Source organism: Dunckerocampus dactyliophorus, chromosome 16 (genome assembly GCF_027744805.1).
Source record: "Dunckerocampus dactyliophorus isolate RoL2022-P2 chromosome 16, RoL_Ddac_1.1, whole genome shotgun sequence".
Taxonomy (NCBI): domain Eukaryota; kingdom Metazoa; phylum Chordata; class Actinopteri; order Syngnathiformes; family Syngnathidae; genus Dunckerocampus; species Dunckerocampus dactyliophorus.
The window spans coordinates 15,921,202-15,937,364 of NC_072834.1; the positions used below are offsets into that span (position 1 = coordinate 15,921,202).

Genomic DNA, 16,163 nt, shown 5'->3' on the forward strand with positions numbered 1-16,163 from the left:
TGTCATTGAGGGGTATTGGTGGGTCCTGCAGCCAAACCTGTTGAGTTCATGAGACAAGACGATACAAGAGATTGGGTCTGCCAGATGAGACGAAGTTTAAGTTTTACTGTTAAGAAAAGTAATTGACCTTTGCTGGGATAGGCTCCAGCACACCCCCCGTGATCCTTGTTAGGACAAGCTGCATAGAAAATCAATACATCAATACATCAAGAAAAGTACTCTGAACAAATAGACGACAATATATTGCAATCTACTGCTTTACACATTACGCTCTTCTCCATCCACAGAGACAAAGAGACTGTATGACTGACAAAAGGGCTCACTTTGTTCATGCCGTTGTTCTATGGAACAAATGTGCCGAGGTGCTGAAACCAATGCACATGTGAACTCTCTTCCTGCCTCTTTGGAGGCGGGACACGAAGAAAACAGACACGCATGCACATGGCAATATATCGAGGCAGGCAAAATTAGCTATTGTGTGATTGACTCATTAATTTATTATCGCCCCAGGCCTACTGCCCATGAAAAAACAAATTTCTGAACAAGAAATCTTGCCACATTTTAATCTCGTGATCAATTTTGGAAATAACAGCTATTATTGTATTGGAAAATATATGATGAGAATATAATTATATTGTATTATATTGCCCATAGTTTTTAAAGTTTCTGGTGGGTTTTTTTTCATGATGTTTCACGGAGCGTTTATTCCCACGTTGTTTGGCAGTCATTAAACGCACCATGTGCTCCAAATCCAAAAAAAAATTCAATATGTTGTTTTTTTTCACCTCATCGTTGTTCCCAAATACTGGTGCTGGGTGTGAATGATGTGATAAACTTCCATCCATCCATCTTCTCACTTCCGGCGAGAGGCGGGGTACACCCTGGACTGGTCGCCAGCCAATCACAGGGCACTATAGACAAACACTCACATTCATACCTATGGACAATTTAGAGTCTCCAATTAACCTAACATGCATGTTTTTGGAATGTGGGAGGAAGCTTTGCATCGCTTTTAATGTGAAGGCCAAAAATATGTTGTTGGTAGTCGTCCATCGTTCATGTTAAGCTTTCACAGCGTCAGTGGTCATGTTAATAGGAATATTAAGGTTATATATTGTGTTATGTATGATGTGTTTTATACACAAGACATAAATAACTAGCATGACAATAGCGTTGGCTTCAGTAGTCCAGGTTTTAAGTACATGCTGTTGACCTGAGTTACCTCCTTTCCTCAACAGGCTCCACCCACCCTTCTCCAGCTAATCAGGATCAGCAGCCATGAATGAGACGCGGCGAGATTCTGGAGAGTCTCTTCGCTGACCCATACATAAAAACTCCTAACTGGACCCTCACTCAGGTGGTGGGAGACCACCAGAGACCCTAAAAGGAGGACTTTATTGGAAGGAGGACAGCAGCAGAACCCGGAGGTCAACTCTTCTTCATCATCAAGCGTCAGTCCACCATCCTCTAGGTCGCCTTCAGACCAGGACTGAAGAGACCAGAACCAGGAGGAAGAAGTAGGGGGTCTTGACAAAGAGTGCTGAGAGGTAAGTGGGCCAGCTGACATGTGGTAACGGCTGAAGGCTTTGCTTGACTGCCAGGCCTCAGTGAACGCTGCCGGGCTCGGCTGGAGCTTTAGGCCAAAGCCTCTTAGCGCCACTTTGGTTGCAGGCCAGCACTTAAAGGAGCCATTATGTTGTTTAGATGGCACTATCAAGGGGAAGAAGTTTCGTGATGGCTCGGTCCTTCTTCAACTGCTAACTCTTGGAAGAATTAACACCAAAGATGCAAAAACCCTCAATGCAAATCTGCGCTTTTGATTTCTAAACATTCCGTACATCTTTTTTTTTATTATTTTTAGGGCGTCATACACTTTTGGATGCTTCTTTTGTATAATCAAGGCAGTTTAATGTGACACAGGAAAAAGTGTGATGATAACCACAGAACCAGAAATGGATTTTTTTGTGTGTGAATGTGGTGAATGTCAGTAATTTACTCCATGACAAACACAATCATCACAATCAAAGAGCAATAAAAATGAAAATTGAATGAACTTAAAGAAAGGAAAATAAACATGTAAAAAGTAGATTAAAAAAAATACTAATCAAATAAAATAACCATCACAATTTTATTTCTGTTATGCTATTTTAAAACTACAAACAAAAGAGAAGAAGAACAATAATAAATAAAAAAATTTTTCCTAAAATGTTAAAATATTTGTGGCAATACAGTATCTAAATAATTATAAAAATTAAATGAAAATACAATTACATTCAAAATAAAATCACATTTTGTCACCTTTTTTAAATGAATAAAATAAAGATTATATACTGTAGCTCCCGTTGTGTCTATTCAGCGATGTAAAAAAACGAAAAAAACAAACAAGAATTCTAACAAAAATGGAAATAAAATCAAATCTTTACCTCAGTCATGGAGAAAAAAAATTAAAACAAAAAGGAAAATGAAAGATATTGCTTTCTCGAAGTCACTCGGCTTACTCATCACATTTGCTTTGTCATCATGAAGATATTTTTTTAAATTATATTATTACTGTTGTTGCTGTTGCTATTGTTATTATTACTAGTAGCGGTAGTAGTGTATTTTATTTTTTATTATTATTATTTATGAATTACATTAGATGATTTACCATACTTTTTACATTATTATTATACTATGCCTATGCCTAACTATGCCAAATGAATAAGTGACATTACATCAGCAGTGATTCTGACCTTTTCATCAGCCAAATGTTTACCTTTGAGTTAAAAATGAGTACACTTAAATACCTTTACCTGCCTTTTCTGTCTTCGCTGCTCAAATAAAAGTGTGTCGTTCTCTGCAGAGGCTGCGACACTCATGGACGAGCAGGAGCCGAGGCCTTTAGGCTTGCTCGGCCCACAATGAACCTTTCAAGTCGCTCCTGCCATGTAAGTCTCAGTTTTTGCCATGATCACATGAAGCAACAGCATTATCAACATAAACATGGAAATACAGTCATGTCTTCTATAGCAGCTGCACTTCACGTGTACCCAGAAGGGGCTGGATGGTTATAGTGGTGAAGCTAAATATCTGCTCGGGACATTGCTCATACAGTATGTTTTGTTTTATAAACCATTTTATACCACGAAATGTGACATAAACAGCAACTTTTTTTGCTGTTTTTAATGCAAAAAGTGCTTATTTCTTATTGCTTCAGATGGTAAACATGATACACAGTCGTGGTCTAACATAAATGGTGACTCAGTGGGGGAGAAAATGATTCAGCAGTCATACTAGAACTATGCTCGGTACTTAAGTGATGGGATTAGCTGCTGGAATCCAATAAGCCCCCGTTTTTACCTCCCAACCCCCTCTCTGCCGTCCTTCCACTGGACACCTGATTGAATACCTCATGTTTAAAAACCTCATGTTCTCATTTTTTTGAATTTTTTTTTTGTTCATTGTAGAGCGGACACATGTGAGTTCTGATGTCCTGGATTCAACCCGAGATTGAGCAATGGTCATTCTGCAGCAGGTAGGCCTTCCACTTCCTAATGTGCATCAACATATGATGTACAGTACCGCTCAAAAGTTTGTAGACACTTTCGTATTGTAATAAATGAGAAAGTGTCTCGGTACCGGAAATAAATGAATAATTGATAACCAACACCTGTCGACCCGATAAAAAGTGACCCGCGGATTTTACGGACCTGGCCCACAGTTTGGGAAACCGTGACTTCGGCTTTATCGCTGGAAAGTAAAGATCCAAAAGTGAACAAAAAAACATGGCTGACATATACGATAAGCGTGTCATCCAGGGGAATCAGGGGACGTAAGCAAGGGGCTAACTAAGGCTTTTCGGAAGCAGTTTTTTTGTTTGTAACGTCTTTTGGAGAGGACATGGCGACAAATCTTAACACAGATTGCCACACGGAACCAATAAATGGAGACCTGTTGTACAATCAGTAAAACATAATGAATAAAAAAAAGACCTTTGACATAAATTTTGTGCTTGACCCAATAAAATGTGATCTTTTCATCATTTTCCGGTCCAACCCACAGTTTGGGAAAGGCTAACTTAGGGTTTACATTATAGTTGATATGCAGAAAGCTAGCGTCTTACTTGTTTTCACCAAACAACATGTTTCGTAGAGCAGTGTTCCCAAACGTTTCACAGTCACGTACCCCTTCAGACGTCTAAGTGGAAGTCATGTACCCCTACACCTGCATACGTAATAAACATAAACCACACAATCAGATCTTTGATACAGTATATTATTCAATATATATTACGACATTATGTCTTATTTTTCAACTGCACACGTAGGCCACTAAATCAAAACAGAGAGGGTTTTAGAGGTGGAAGATTCTCCTGGCATGTGTTGTCTTCTGTTTGGTGGATTTATTTGTCACAAGTGGTGACAAACTGTGGTAGATGTGGTGAACTGTGATCTTTTTTGCTGTGCTTTGGTTTGCCACAACATGGAAATAATCCATACAATGCAACTGAGCTAACATGATTAAACCTCACGTCTGTGCATTTACGTACAGGATTAACATTTGTGAGCAAGAACGAGGTGAAAGGAATAGAAAATACATATAAATACTACACATGCATGTGATACTGTAGTCTCCACTAATTAGTCATAGCACCACGTGAGGAGACCAGCTCTCATTTAGCACACAATATAAACGATGCGGAAAAATCGTCAACATTTCAGTACTTATCAATGCACAACGTCATCATCAAACGTTCTTGTTTGTTCATCTAACGCACACAGAACAATAACAACTTCAATCTGTCACCTTTCTTCTGCACTGTGCTGCTTACCTGCTGTGGATGTTCACGTGAGGCGTTGGGCGGTTTTTCATTTTTATTCACTTACCCACTACGGCAATCTGCGTAAGGGCGGAACTTTGAGTTTACCATTGTTTATTTATTGAATCATTTACTTTTTTTTTTTAAAGGAGTCAGGGAAGTTTCGGGTAGTTTTGCGTGCCTGTTTTACAAACACACTGTGATACTTTTACTGTGATTAGGCTGGGCCTCCTTGGTCATTTCCTTCTCTTTGGTCACCTGTTCAGCAATGACATTCTTGAACTTGATATAAAAAAAGCGTAGTTAATGTTCTAATGGTAACAGCCCGATTAAAAATGACTTAATTTAAGGAAATACATTCAGGTATTTCCCAAAGTCTGTCAAGATTCACGACATGAAGTCGCTCCACACTTCTCTCCCCTTCTCCGTCACCGTCACCCGCTTCGTGCTCCCCAGCCGCCCTGCTGCAGCAGGAGTCAGGACTGGTACGTAATGTCACTTGAAGGAGCGTCTGTCATCACCGCGGTAGCGGAAACTCTGCTGCATTTAAAATGTAGAAATGCCTGGTTAAATGTAGCTTCTGTGTAGGCTATCATGTTATTTGATGGCAATTGACGCTGGCAATCGGACAACTAGCCTGCGACGCTGGCAATCGAACAGTTATCTTGCCAATTCCAGTCACAAATCATCACCTAACTTAACAATACCGGTATTTACCAGGATTTTTTCTTTTTTTATGAGGGTTTAGGTGTCGAGCAACAATGACAAATTGTTGTCTGGCTGCATTTTAGTGCTCTTTTCATTTTTCTGTGGTTCTGCTGTATCCCATCCATGCCGAACATGCAGCAAATAGTGAACGTTAGGTAGAGAAAGCGGGTTGGGCAATACCAAGTATTCGGAGGGGGTGGTGGGGATGAGTAAAGATGCTACTGTTTTGCTGGCAAATTATATAAATAAAGAAAATCAACAAGATATTGATGCAAGATAATGTATATTTTTATTAAATCAGAATGATGTGGTTATATTGGGGGGGTTATATTAGCTGGATTTGATTTTTTGATTCCCCCCCGTGCAAATTCTGCATTTGGGTACGGCTACCCCACTTTCGGAACCTAGGGCGTAGAGGATATAGCAGCAAATCATAACAATTTCTGTGCAGAACTGACTGCGATAAGTTGCACTCTCTAGCATAAGCAATTAGTACTATAGTTGGTACAATTGAAAACATTCACATTGGGCGACGTCAGAGCGGTGTTCCATTGACATTTTCTTAAACGGGCGTCGAAAACTTCTGACTTTCAGGTTTTGTTGAACGCTGCATTACATCTTAGCATTTTATGTTTTTCATTCCACTGTCAAATAAAAAGAACAGTTGAGATGTACTGTGTGATATCACGCTAACATGATTATTAGTCCTTCTGCTGGGGTTGCCAGCCGTCCCTTGAAAAACAGAATTATCCCGTATTTATAAGCAAAATTACAGCTGACAAGGAATGCACTTTGTCCCGTCTTTAGTCATGCCGGAGGTTGCCACCGTTAACTCAATTGACCTTCCTGGATGTGCGGTTCTATGGTCACCCGAGATCGAAGGTTGCCAATTGCTGTGGGAATCAAAATTGTAAACAAAACAAACATCTTTGCAAAATGACGCAGATTGACAATGGTAATGTGCTTCTTAGAGAAATGTGTAAAGATCCCGACTCCATCCCAAATAGATCAGATGTAATATTGGACGAATGGGCTGACAAAGGGCGAATAACGTACAGTCAGATGATGTCTAAAAATACTATAGAGTTATTTGAAGCATTGACCTTAAAATATAAGATATACAAACATCATTTTTTCAAATATGTGCAGGTGAGGAGTTGTTTAACAATGTAAATATCAGGAATGAATCTGAAAATAGTTTAATAAATGATTTAATAAGTAAAACTAAAGGTAAAATTGTGGAAATCTATCAAATTTGCCCGGCCCAAAGTGGGAAGTACCACCTGATAGCTTGTGATTGGCTCCTGCCAAATAACGAGCTCACGACTGACTCGCGAGCGGCACGGTATTTCAACAATTAGTCGTAGTTCCGAAGTAAGGTGTCACAAGATTAGTATTTAGTCATAAAATTAGCTGCAGCTGTATAAACCACAGGATTGAAAGTTCAAGAAAAAAGTAACGGCTTTTACTCCGGAATTTACGGTATTCGTATTACTCCAAAACATGCATCAAATTAAATTCTGGTTTGTGTTTAATAGAACAAAAATCATGGTTGGTCAGCCCTGTCATGCTGGTTTTTCAGGGAGTTAAACTGCGTAATATGTCCTGATAATTGCCGTGCAACATGAATGCCTTGGAGACGCAGTGAATTAGGATGGACTTTGACTTGGAGAAGGGTCGTTACCACTGCGACAATCTGGGGAATGGGAGTCAATTGATACTGACTGCCCCTGTCACTCACTGTTTTACTCCACTTTGCTTAAAGCCAGATAAGCACAAGCCAATTACGCTATCAGCCAAAGAGAAGATGAAAAATGTGATAAACCCCTAAGAAATCGAGGACGCCAAAGGACGCTGGAGCAAAGTCAAAGGATGCTGATAAAGCTTCAGTTCGCCCGATAATGGTGAAAAATTTAGTTGGAAATTGTGCAAAAATACTTTCTACACAGTGGACTCGAAAAAAAATGGAATGATTCAGCGATCCAATCTTTCGGAATTCTAGCTAAAATATCAAGAAAAATATCATCTAAATTATGAATATGAAATATAGCTATGTTCAACCCAGACAAAAACTGGGATGCGATCTTCATTGCCTCTCAGTCTGATTTTTTTTGCGGGTTTTTTTTTCAAGGTTTTTTTCTCATTTTAGTTAGATTTTTTTTATATGATGAAAATGAAATTGTAAGACAAAGGACGGCGAAACACAGTGAAGGGATGTTGCGAAAGCGTCAGTTCGCCTGATAACGGTGAAATCTGGCAAGAATCTAGTCGGAAATCATATAGAAAGTTGATATAAAATATCTAAAATATATATATAATAATCTATATATTCTTTCTTGAATTCAGTAGTGTTTCTCACCTATAGTTTTCGCTTTCCTTTTGACCACAGCTGCAAAAATAAGTCAAAATTAAGCGAAAGAAAGTTACAAGTGCCAGCATTTTTATTAAAAAAATGTGAGAAACACTACTGAGTTCAAGAATTAACTCACAGCAAAACACCAAGGTGGTGTTCATGTTGATCTTGCTGCCACATTGTGTCTTTGGCAACAATCATGTCTTCAATGAAGGTTAAAATAACCTTAAATGTTCATTTATCCCTTTCAGTCATCATCTATATGCATTTAAAATTGCTTTATGCATGTAAAACTACCATTGTAAAACTAGAAAAACGTCTTTTTGAGACTTGTGGCGTAACTGTTTTAGTTAGCAAAGAACTACAGAGTTAACCGCTGATGACATCACAGGTAACTTCTGCTACCTGTTTCCATGTATTAGCAAGCTAATAGAATGCTAACAAAGAGGTTTTCTGATTAAAAAAAATACATTTAACAACACATTTGGACTCACACAGTGTATTTATAACACACAAGATGCCGAGCACATTGTACGCTAAACGCAAACCGTGGCAAGACTTTGGTGTGAATTGTTTATGTTAACCAAAAAACACGCTAATGCTAACGGAGGTTCCACTATACTCATGTACAGTGGAACTCTCTACACGTTACTTACGTAGCTTATTTTTCCACAGACAGTTATTTCATTTTTTTGTTTTTATTTACAATTTAAAACAGAGAAAAATAAATCTGCGATTGTAGGGGAGCGAATTCTGTACTCAATTAATGTAGTTTCTTCTTACACTGACACAACAGCTAGCTATGCTGAAATGTGACTTACATCCGTAACTGAACACTATCTAAATTACGCAATTGAAATGTTACGATGGTGCAAACTGATTAATTCTATTTCCATTGGGAATATTTATTGGAAATACGAACAAATTGTATGCCAAACAGCCTCCCGGATTGTATATGGTGGACTTCCGAATTCACGTGTAGCGTGACATGAAAATCCTGCTTTATGTCATCATTTCTAAGCTGTTGAATGTTCAGCATATAATGTCTATTACCTCATTAATATGAACAAAATTGCAAATTACCCATGCAGATAAAGCAGGTTTTTGATAACTAAGGCACAATACTAAGTTGATAATACTACTTCCTGTGTGTTTTTTTTTAAATTAGTATTATTTCCAGCATGGGATGTTTCCCTCCATGTTTTAATCATCGTTTGCATGTTGTAGTGATTTGCTTCTGTCACTTATTTTACTAGACATGGTGTGCACTTTCGAGCATGTTTTAGATTTAGCATTTCAATGCAATTTCAACACCTAAAAAAAAAAATGTAATCTGAGGTGACTTTGGGATTGTCGAAAATTGTAATTACCGTTATTGGTATTACAACGGTACCTCGGTTTTTGTTATTAATTTGCTCCAAAAGGTCACAAGAAAACCGAAAAGTATGAAAACCAAAGCAATTATTACCATATTCATCAAAAATATGAACCAAAAACATATTTTATACAGGATAATTATAGAGTTTTACATGCAGAAAACAAAGTAGGTGTAAATGAGGAAGGAAATGGCTACATGAACATTTAACATGACGTTTACCTTTTATTGAAGACTTGGTGGTGCAATAGGGGATGAGTGGACGGAGGGGGGGAGGGGACGGAGGAGCCACGCAGACGTTTTTTCATTCTAGTCTGTTACAAAGTTAACTTTAAAGAGTGGACGGTTAGAGCTGGACACTTGCTATCTTTATTGTAAACTTCAGCAGCAGGTACAATCACCATCACACACACTGGCCCACCTCACGATCTGTTATGTGTCTCCCGCAAACTATTCCCCCTGCAACCTGTGTTAATGAGGAACCTTTGCATTACAATCCTAGTGTAACACATGCTACCTAGTTCTGACACTTCTAACTTTATTTTGCAGCTGTCCTAATTAAAAAAAAAATAAATTGAACTACGCACTGCCCTTGAACGCCTCAACTGCGCATGGCACAGTGCTTGAAAAAAGGAGGAAAGGAGACAGATACAGAGTTGTTCATCATTCTGTGTACGTTCTAAGCACGAATAATAAGCAAATAAACATGAATTTATGTAATCTGTCCTATAGTGGCCCAACTCTGAAAGAACCACGATTCATTCTTCACAAAGATTGAAAGTTTGTTTCGTGTTTTTTTTTTTTGTTTTGTTGCTAACTGAAGGACATTCATGGCAAGAGCTCTGCTGTCGCTCCTGGATTATTTTTAAAACTATTTTGCCGCTTTCCTGACCACACTTTGGGATCGCAAAGCTCAGAACAGCAGACAAAATATCAAACTGAGTCAATTCAGAATACAGGAAGTGAAAAAATGTATTAGCAATTGATGTGGAAAAAAAGTTGAGCACTTTCCGTGGGAATTTATTTTTCTAGTTAGTTTATTGACACCCGTTATGCATTCTGCGTGTAACCTGGCCTCGTGTGGTCAATCCAGGGCGACTATGTGTGGCTGGACCTCAAAACGGGCCGAGAGTTTGACGTCCCCGTTGGAGCGGTGGTCAAACTGTGCGACTCCGGACAGATCCAGGTTCTGGATGACGAAGGCAGGGTGAGTTGGAAGCAGAAAAAGGAACATAAGGGTTTTGTATTGATTTTCCATCGGAGTGACGCCCCTTCCTTCCTCCCTCGGGTTCCTGCAGGAGCACTGGATCGCCCCTCAAAGCGCCACCAATATCAAGCCCATGCACCCCACCTCCATCCAGGGGGTGGAGGACATGATCCGGCTGGGCGACCTCAATGAAGCCGGCATTCTGCGCAACCTGCTGATCCGCTACAGTGAACGTGTCATCTATGTCAGTACCACCAACTCTCCCTCTAATTAACGTCCTTGAATGCCATCACTGCAGCCTGACTATTAAGTTCTTATTCAGGTTAAGCTGTTTACTTCAATGCCCTGCGCTGCAGTCCACTTGTTTCTATAAATAATTCAAACATGCAGTATATCCGCACCTCACTCACCTCTTTGGCTGTGGCCACACCAGCATTAGGTGCACCCAAAAAATATCAAGTTTTAGGCAAGGCCAGCTTATTTTACAACATTATAATAAAAAACAAATAAGAAAGAAAAGTAAGAAAATGCCATAAATGCTCTAATGTGGCCGGTTAGAAGTGCAAAGAGGAAGTAGGCCATAATTGGAGGCTGTTATTTCATACATTTGGATACGACAAGTGGAGTGCATGAGAAACAACACGGCGGCAATGACAGAACCAAGCTCTCTTTGACCGCAGGGTTATTTATTAACAAGGACATTCACAACACAGCAGCAACAGACGCGATGTTGGAACAGCGCTGAGGAGCAAAAATCTAAATGTCATAGCTTGAATAATGATTTGGAGTGCATGAGAAAGTGGAAAGGAAAATGTAAGCTCTCTTTGAGCCGCATGGTCGTTGATTAGCAAGTCTGTTGCACAACACAGCAGCAACAACAGAACCAATGTTGTAATAGCAGTAAGAAGCAAAAAACAAAATTTTATGACTTAAATAATGGTAATTTGGAGTGCATGAGAAAGTTGGGAGGAAAACCACATGGGCATTTATTAAGTATATTGCACAACACAGCAGCAACAGAACCGATGTCGTAATAGCAGTAAGGAAAAATGTTATAACTTGAATAATAATTTGGAGTGCATGAGTACGTGGAAAGCTCTCTTTGAGTGCATGGTCATCATTTATTAAGAAGCCTATTGCCAGCACAGCAACACCAACAGAACCAATGTTGTAGAAGCAGTAAGAAGTAAACTCCTCAGCCAGCATACATTTCACTGATGAGTTGATTGTAAACAACAGTACGGCAAGTGTGACACGCATGAGTTTCACACCAACAGCTGAGTAGCAACATTTTAAAGCGCATGAAGAGGTAGATAAAGCTGCTGGATGCTGGCCATTCATGATACTTTAAATGCAGCTGCTGCCATCTTGTGGAGTTAATAAAAACAACATCAGTTTGTTGCCTACAGCCACAGCTGTTACTGCCAATGTTTTTTGACCCGGTACTAATTTTATACCCCAGCAGGTGCTTTTGTAGACCACGCGCCAGGCGGTTACTTGAATATAGGCCTTAATTGCCGCATTTATGATATTACCAATTTGCGATGTACAGCTCAATGAACACATAAAACAAGATGATGGTTGTTTTGTTCTCTCTCTTGTAGACAAATTGCGGGGGAAGGGTGAGTATGGCTTGCCACATAGTGTTAGCTAACGCAGTTGGGGTTTTTTTTGCGGCTTCACCTGCTAACATCATTGTAACTACGGATGGGGGCAGCCAAAGACGTCACTTTTTACAGCTTTACAGCTTTTACAGCTTCTCTTTATTCTCTGTTAGCTTCCAGCTTGGCAAATGACACGCTCAAGCATCTGGTGCAGCTTGTTCTTGCTTTTGGATGAACACGCACTTGGTGTAGATGTTACTAGCTCATGTATAACAGTGGAACGTATTGTTTGAGCAGTCAAAGTATGGTGATGTTTACCATATGCCACTGAGGAAACAGGATAAAATAGATTTCCTGAAACTTAGTGTGTCAAACAGACACTGAAGTTAAAGCTGGCCATCTTATCATTTTGGGTTCCCTCCCTGCAGACGTATACGGGTTCCATCCTGGTGGCCGTTAATCCCTACCAGCTGCTGCCCATCTACACCCCCGACCAGATCCGCCTGTACACCAACAAGAAGATCGGCGAGATGCCGCCGCACATATTCGCCATCGCCGACAACTGTTACTTCAACATGCAGCGCAACAACAAGGACCAATGCTGTATCATCAGGTGTCTCCTCACACAATACTACCCTTCAGTTACACGGCGCTGGATCTCTGCAGCTGTCCTGACTTTTTGGATTTCACGTCACAAAATTGCATTTAGAAATTGAACGACAAGAATACCGGCGTTATTGTGTACCCGGCCTTATGTTTTTCCTCACGTTGACAGCGGCGAATCCGGAGCCGGGAAGACGGAGAGCACCAAGCTGATTCTTCAGTTCCTGGCAGCCATCAGCGGTCAGCACTCCTGGATCGAGCAGCAGGTGCTGGAGGCCACGCCCATCCTGGAAGGTGAGCTCGGCTCGACTTGGTCATTTTCACATGACTGTGTATGTTAGTTTGTGTAAAATAACTCTTCTAGTCCTCAACCGCTGCACACACAACGGTGAAAATTTTTCAAAACATTCACCCCGTGTTGCTTGTGCTATTATTTGTCTGACTAACACACCACATCTTGGCGCTGTTATTCTACCCCCAGAGATTCACCCATATAAGTCAGATTGACCTGAAATGTCTCTACTGTTGCTTTAGGGTGTTTAGTCAAATCACCATGAAATTTGGTACACACCTTTAGGGGACTGAAAAGCACATAAGTTTGAGCCAAAACATGGCCCCCATCAAACCAAAAGGGCAGTACTTGGCAACTAATGTGTCTAATGGTGATAAAGGTTTGAGGATATCTGTATTATGTGTATGCTAGCATGTCTTACAAAGCATTATCACCATAACCCATTGGGGCCCCACTAATGTCATTTACTGTCATGTGACGAAATGAAGACACCTCATGGGACTGTACGAGCCAAGTAAATATTTGCAAGTAGATGTGAGCAACCCGATCAAGCTAACGTTCAGGGTTCCTACTGAGTTGACATTGCAAAATTCCAGACTTTTTGCGGACTCAGTGAATAAATGTGTATCGTTCCAGCTGCAACAATTAATTGATGAATCGGCGATTAATCGATTAGCCAATTCATCGACAACCATTTCGGTAATTGATTGATTGATGTTTGATTGAAAAATGTAAATATCTTCTGATTTAAGTGAATATTTTGTCATTTCTTTAGTCATCCATGAAAGCAAACCTATTATCTTTTATGTTTTAGGCAAAACAAGACATTCACTTTGACTTTGGACAACAGTGATGGACATTTTTGCGTCTTTTCTGATATGTTGCGGACCAAACCACTAACTGTTTGTGTTTGCTTCATATTGATTTGGTCCATCTGGGGCCAAACTGATTGACTCGATTAATCAAAACAACAATCGACTAAGAAAATAATTGTTAGTCGCAGCCCAAGTATCATGTAAATAAATTGTGGAATTCATTGTTTGTTTCTTGTTTATCATATCGTATCATTTCCAGGAGATTATAGCTGGGTAATGTAGCTCATACAAAGGCTTTGAGGAGGATAGCAGCAGAGAGCTGGCCATTCAACTTGTCAGTCTTCCCAAATGTTTTCTGGGATGCATCTTGTGCTCTCACACAAGCATCATAGCTGACCCAGCAGGCGTCTTAGAAAAACAGATCCTTCCATTTCTCTTGACATGAATATTTTCCATACTTGACTTTCCATTTTCTATACTTTTCTAGACCTGGAAATGTATCACATCAAACTCCATACCTGTGTTTTTTTCATATTCCACAACAAAAGAGGGTGACACTCTGGTGGCTAAATGAATGTTCCTTTGAGAATGATCTTCTGGACAGGACGTGCCTCAAGATCCAGACTGAACTTTGACCTTGAGCTGTCCGATCTAACATATCAGCATTCTTCATCTTCCATGTCGCTTGTCCACTCAGCCTTCGGCAACGCCAAAACCATCCGCAACGACAACTCCAGCCGATTCGGGAAGTACATCGACATCCACTTCAACAAGCGAGGGGCCATCGAGGGTGCCAAGATAGAACAGTACCTGCTGGAGAAGTCCCGAGTGTGTCGGCAGGTGAGATGGAACTTTTTTAAGCGGCTTTTACCCAGACAAAAATACATTGTGTTCTTGTTGGTCTCCAGGCACCAGATGAGAGGAACTACCACATTTTCTACTGCATGCTGAAGGGCATGAGCCCGGAGATGAAGGCCAAGCTGGGCTTAGGTCTGGCGACAGACTACTGCTACCTCACCATGGTGGGTCTGCTGCATCAGAACCACCAGTGGAAGGGTGGTGAGAGCATTTCACCAAAGCGCACCTTCTCCCTGGCAGGGTAACTGCACAGAGTGCGACGGTCGCGACGACCTGACCGACTACTCCAGCATCTTGTCAGCCATGAAGGTCCTCATGTTCACTGAGACTGAGACCTGGGAGATCTCCAAGCTGCTGGCGGCCATCTTGCACATGGGCAACCTGAGATTTGAGGGCAAGTCAACGGCTAAATGAAAATCATTTTTTTGGGGGCCACGTATCGGTTCTTCATGGTCCAGCAAACCTCTGGTGGACCGGAGTCTATTTGTGGCAGCATCGGAGAAATGTAAACCTAACTGTCACTCGGAGCACACAACTATGATGCGTTCAAGGGCCGCTGAACAAAGTGTGAATTAACGCTCAGAGAAACTTGATGTACACAGTATATTATTTATACAATAACATAACAGTCCATTTCCAAATTGATATGCATGTACTTATCATGGGATGCAGTTTTTTTGTTTTTTTTTACAAATTATTACCAATAATAATTCATATTTAATATAAAAAAAATGTTTAAATAACTTCTGTTTGAGGGTTTGAGCAGCAGAGAAGGAGAGGGCAACGTTTTTAAGATGGAAGAACGCCCTACGGGTTATACTATTTGGTTAATGTGCGGTTCCAAAGTGAGGTTTGAGTCGAAGGCAGGGGTGTCCAAACTTTTTCCACAGAGGGCATGAAAAATGAAAGGATGCGAGGACCACTTTGATATTTTGTAAAGCAAATGCTAAGAAGTTCGATATATTTCAAGAAAAAACTGCATCTCGGCTTTGTGAGCATCTGAGTATCTTCAAATGCTCTGTTTCTCTCTTTTCTCTCAGCTCGTACATACGACAACCTGGACGCCTGCGTGGTGGTGAGGTCACCTGACCTGGTCACCGCTGCGTCACTCATGGAGGTGTGTAACAAACACAGGACGAGGTCAAACACCGGGGAAAAAAAAAAAAAAATCACCTTTACCGCTTCCGATGCGCTGCAGGTGGAACCGAAGGACGTGATGGTGTGTTTGACCACTCGAACCCTGATCACACGCGGAGAAAGCGTGGCCACGCCTCTCAGCGTGGAGCAAGGTCTGGATGTCAGGGATGCCTTTGTGAAGGTTTGGAAACACCAAAAACACACCTCACATCTTTTAGGATGGATCTAGGACAAGGTTTTTGCATCAAGGGCTGCATACCAAACTAGAAAAGCACTCAGAGAGTGCAGACCTCCGCCAAGCGCCGTAGTTCCCCCCATATTGTGATTTACAACATAAATATTAGTCCTACATTTATTTTATTTTACATATTTAGATTCCTTGACCATCAAAACATACAGTAACATTAGCAATG

The 16,163-nt window shown here is 40.5% G+C and overlaps 1 protein-coding gene across 6 annotated transcripts in view; it reads left to right on the forward strand.

Annotated features, from left to right (window-relative positions):
• The window catches only part of myo7ab (myosin VIIAb), a 43,189-nt gene that overhangs the window by 3,459 nt on the left and 23,567 nt on the right, over nucleotides 1–16,163 (forward strand). For 3 of the 6 annotated variants that reach the window (XM_054754125.1, XM_054754127.1, XM_054754131.1), the window contains exons 2-14: nucleotides 1,239–1,547; nucleotides 2,843–2,927; nucleotides 3,447–3,514; nucleotides 10,328–10,441; nucleotides 10,533–10,685; nucleotides 12,046–12,063; nucleotides 12,474–12,658; nucleotides 12,821–12,942; nucleotides 14,453–14,595; nucleotides 14,664–14,777; nucleotides 14,854–15,007; nucleotides 15,654–15,730; nucleotides 15,812–15,931. In XM_054754125.1, the coding sequence (XP_054610100.1) occupies nucleotides 3,497–3,514; nucleotides 10,328–10,441; nucleotides 10,533–10,685; nucleotides 12,046–12,063; nucleotides 12,474–12,658; nucleotides 12,821–12,942; nucleotides 14,453–14,595; nucleotides 14,664–14,777; nucleotides 14,854–15,007; nucleotides 15,654–15,730; nucleotides 15,812–15,931 (1,218 nt within the window). In that variant the 5' untranslated portion in view covers nucleotides 1,239–1,547; nucleotides 2,843–2,927; nucleotides 3,447–3,496. The remainder of the gene's footprint in view (nucleotides 1–1,238; nucleotides 1,548–2,842; nucleotides 2,928–3,446; nucleotides 3,515–10,327; nucleotides 10,442–10,532; nucleotides 10,686–12,045; nucleotides 12,064–12,473; nucleotides 12,659–12,820; nucleotides 12,943–14,452; nucleotides 14,596–14,663; nucleotides 14,778–14,853; nucleotides 15,008–15,653; nucleotides 15,731–15,811; nucleotides 15,932–16,163) is intronic. The other 3 variants (XM_054754126.1, XM_054754128.1, XM_054754130.1) reach the window with 2 other exon arrangements.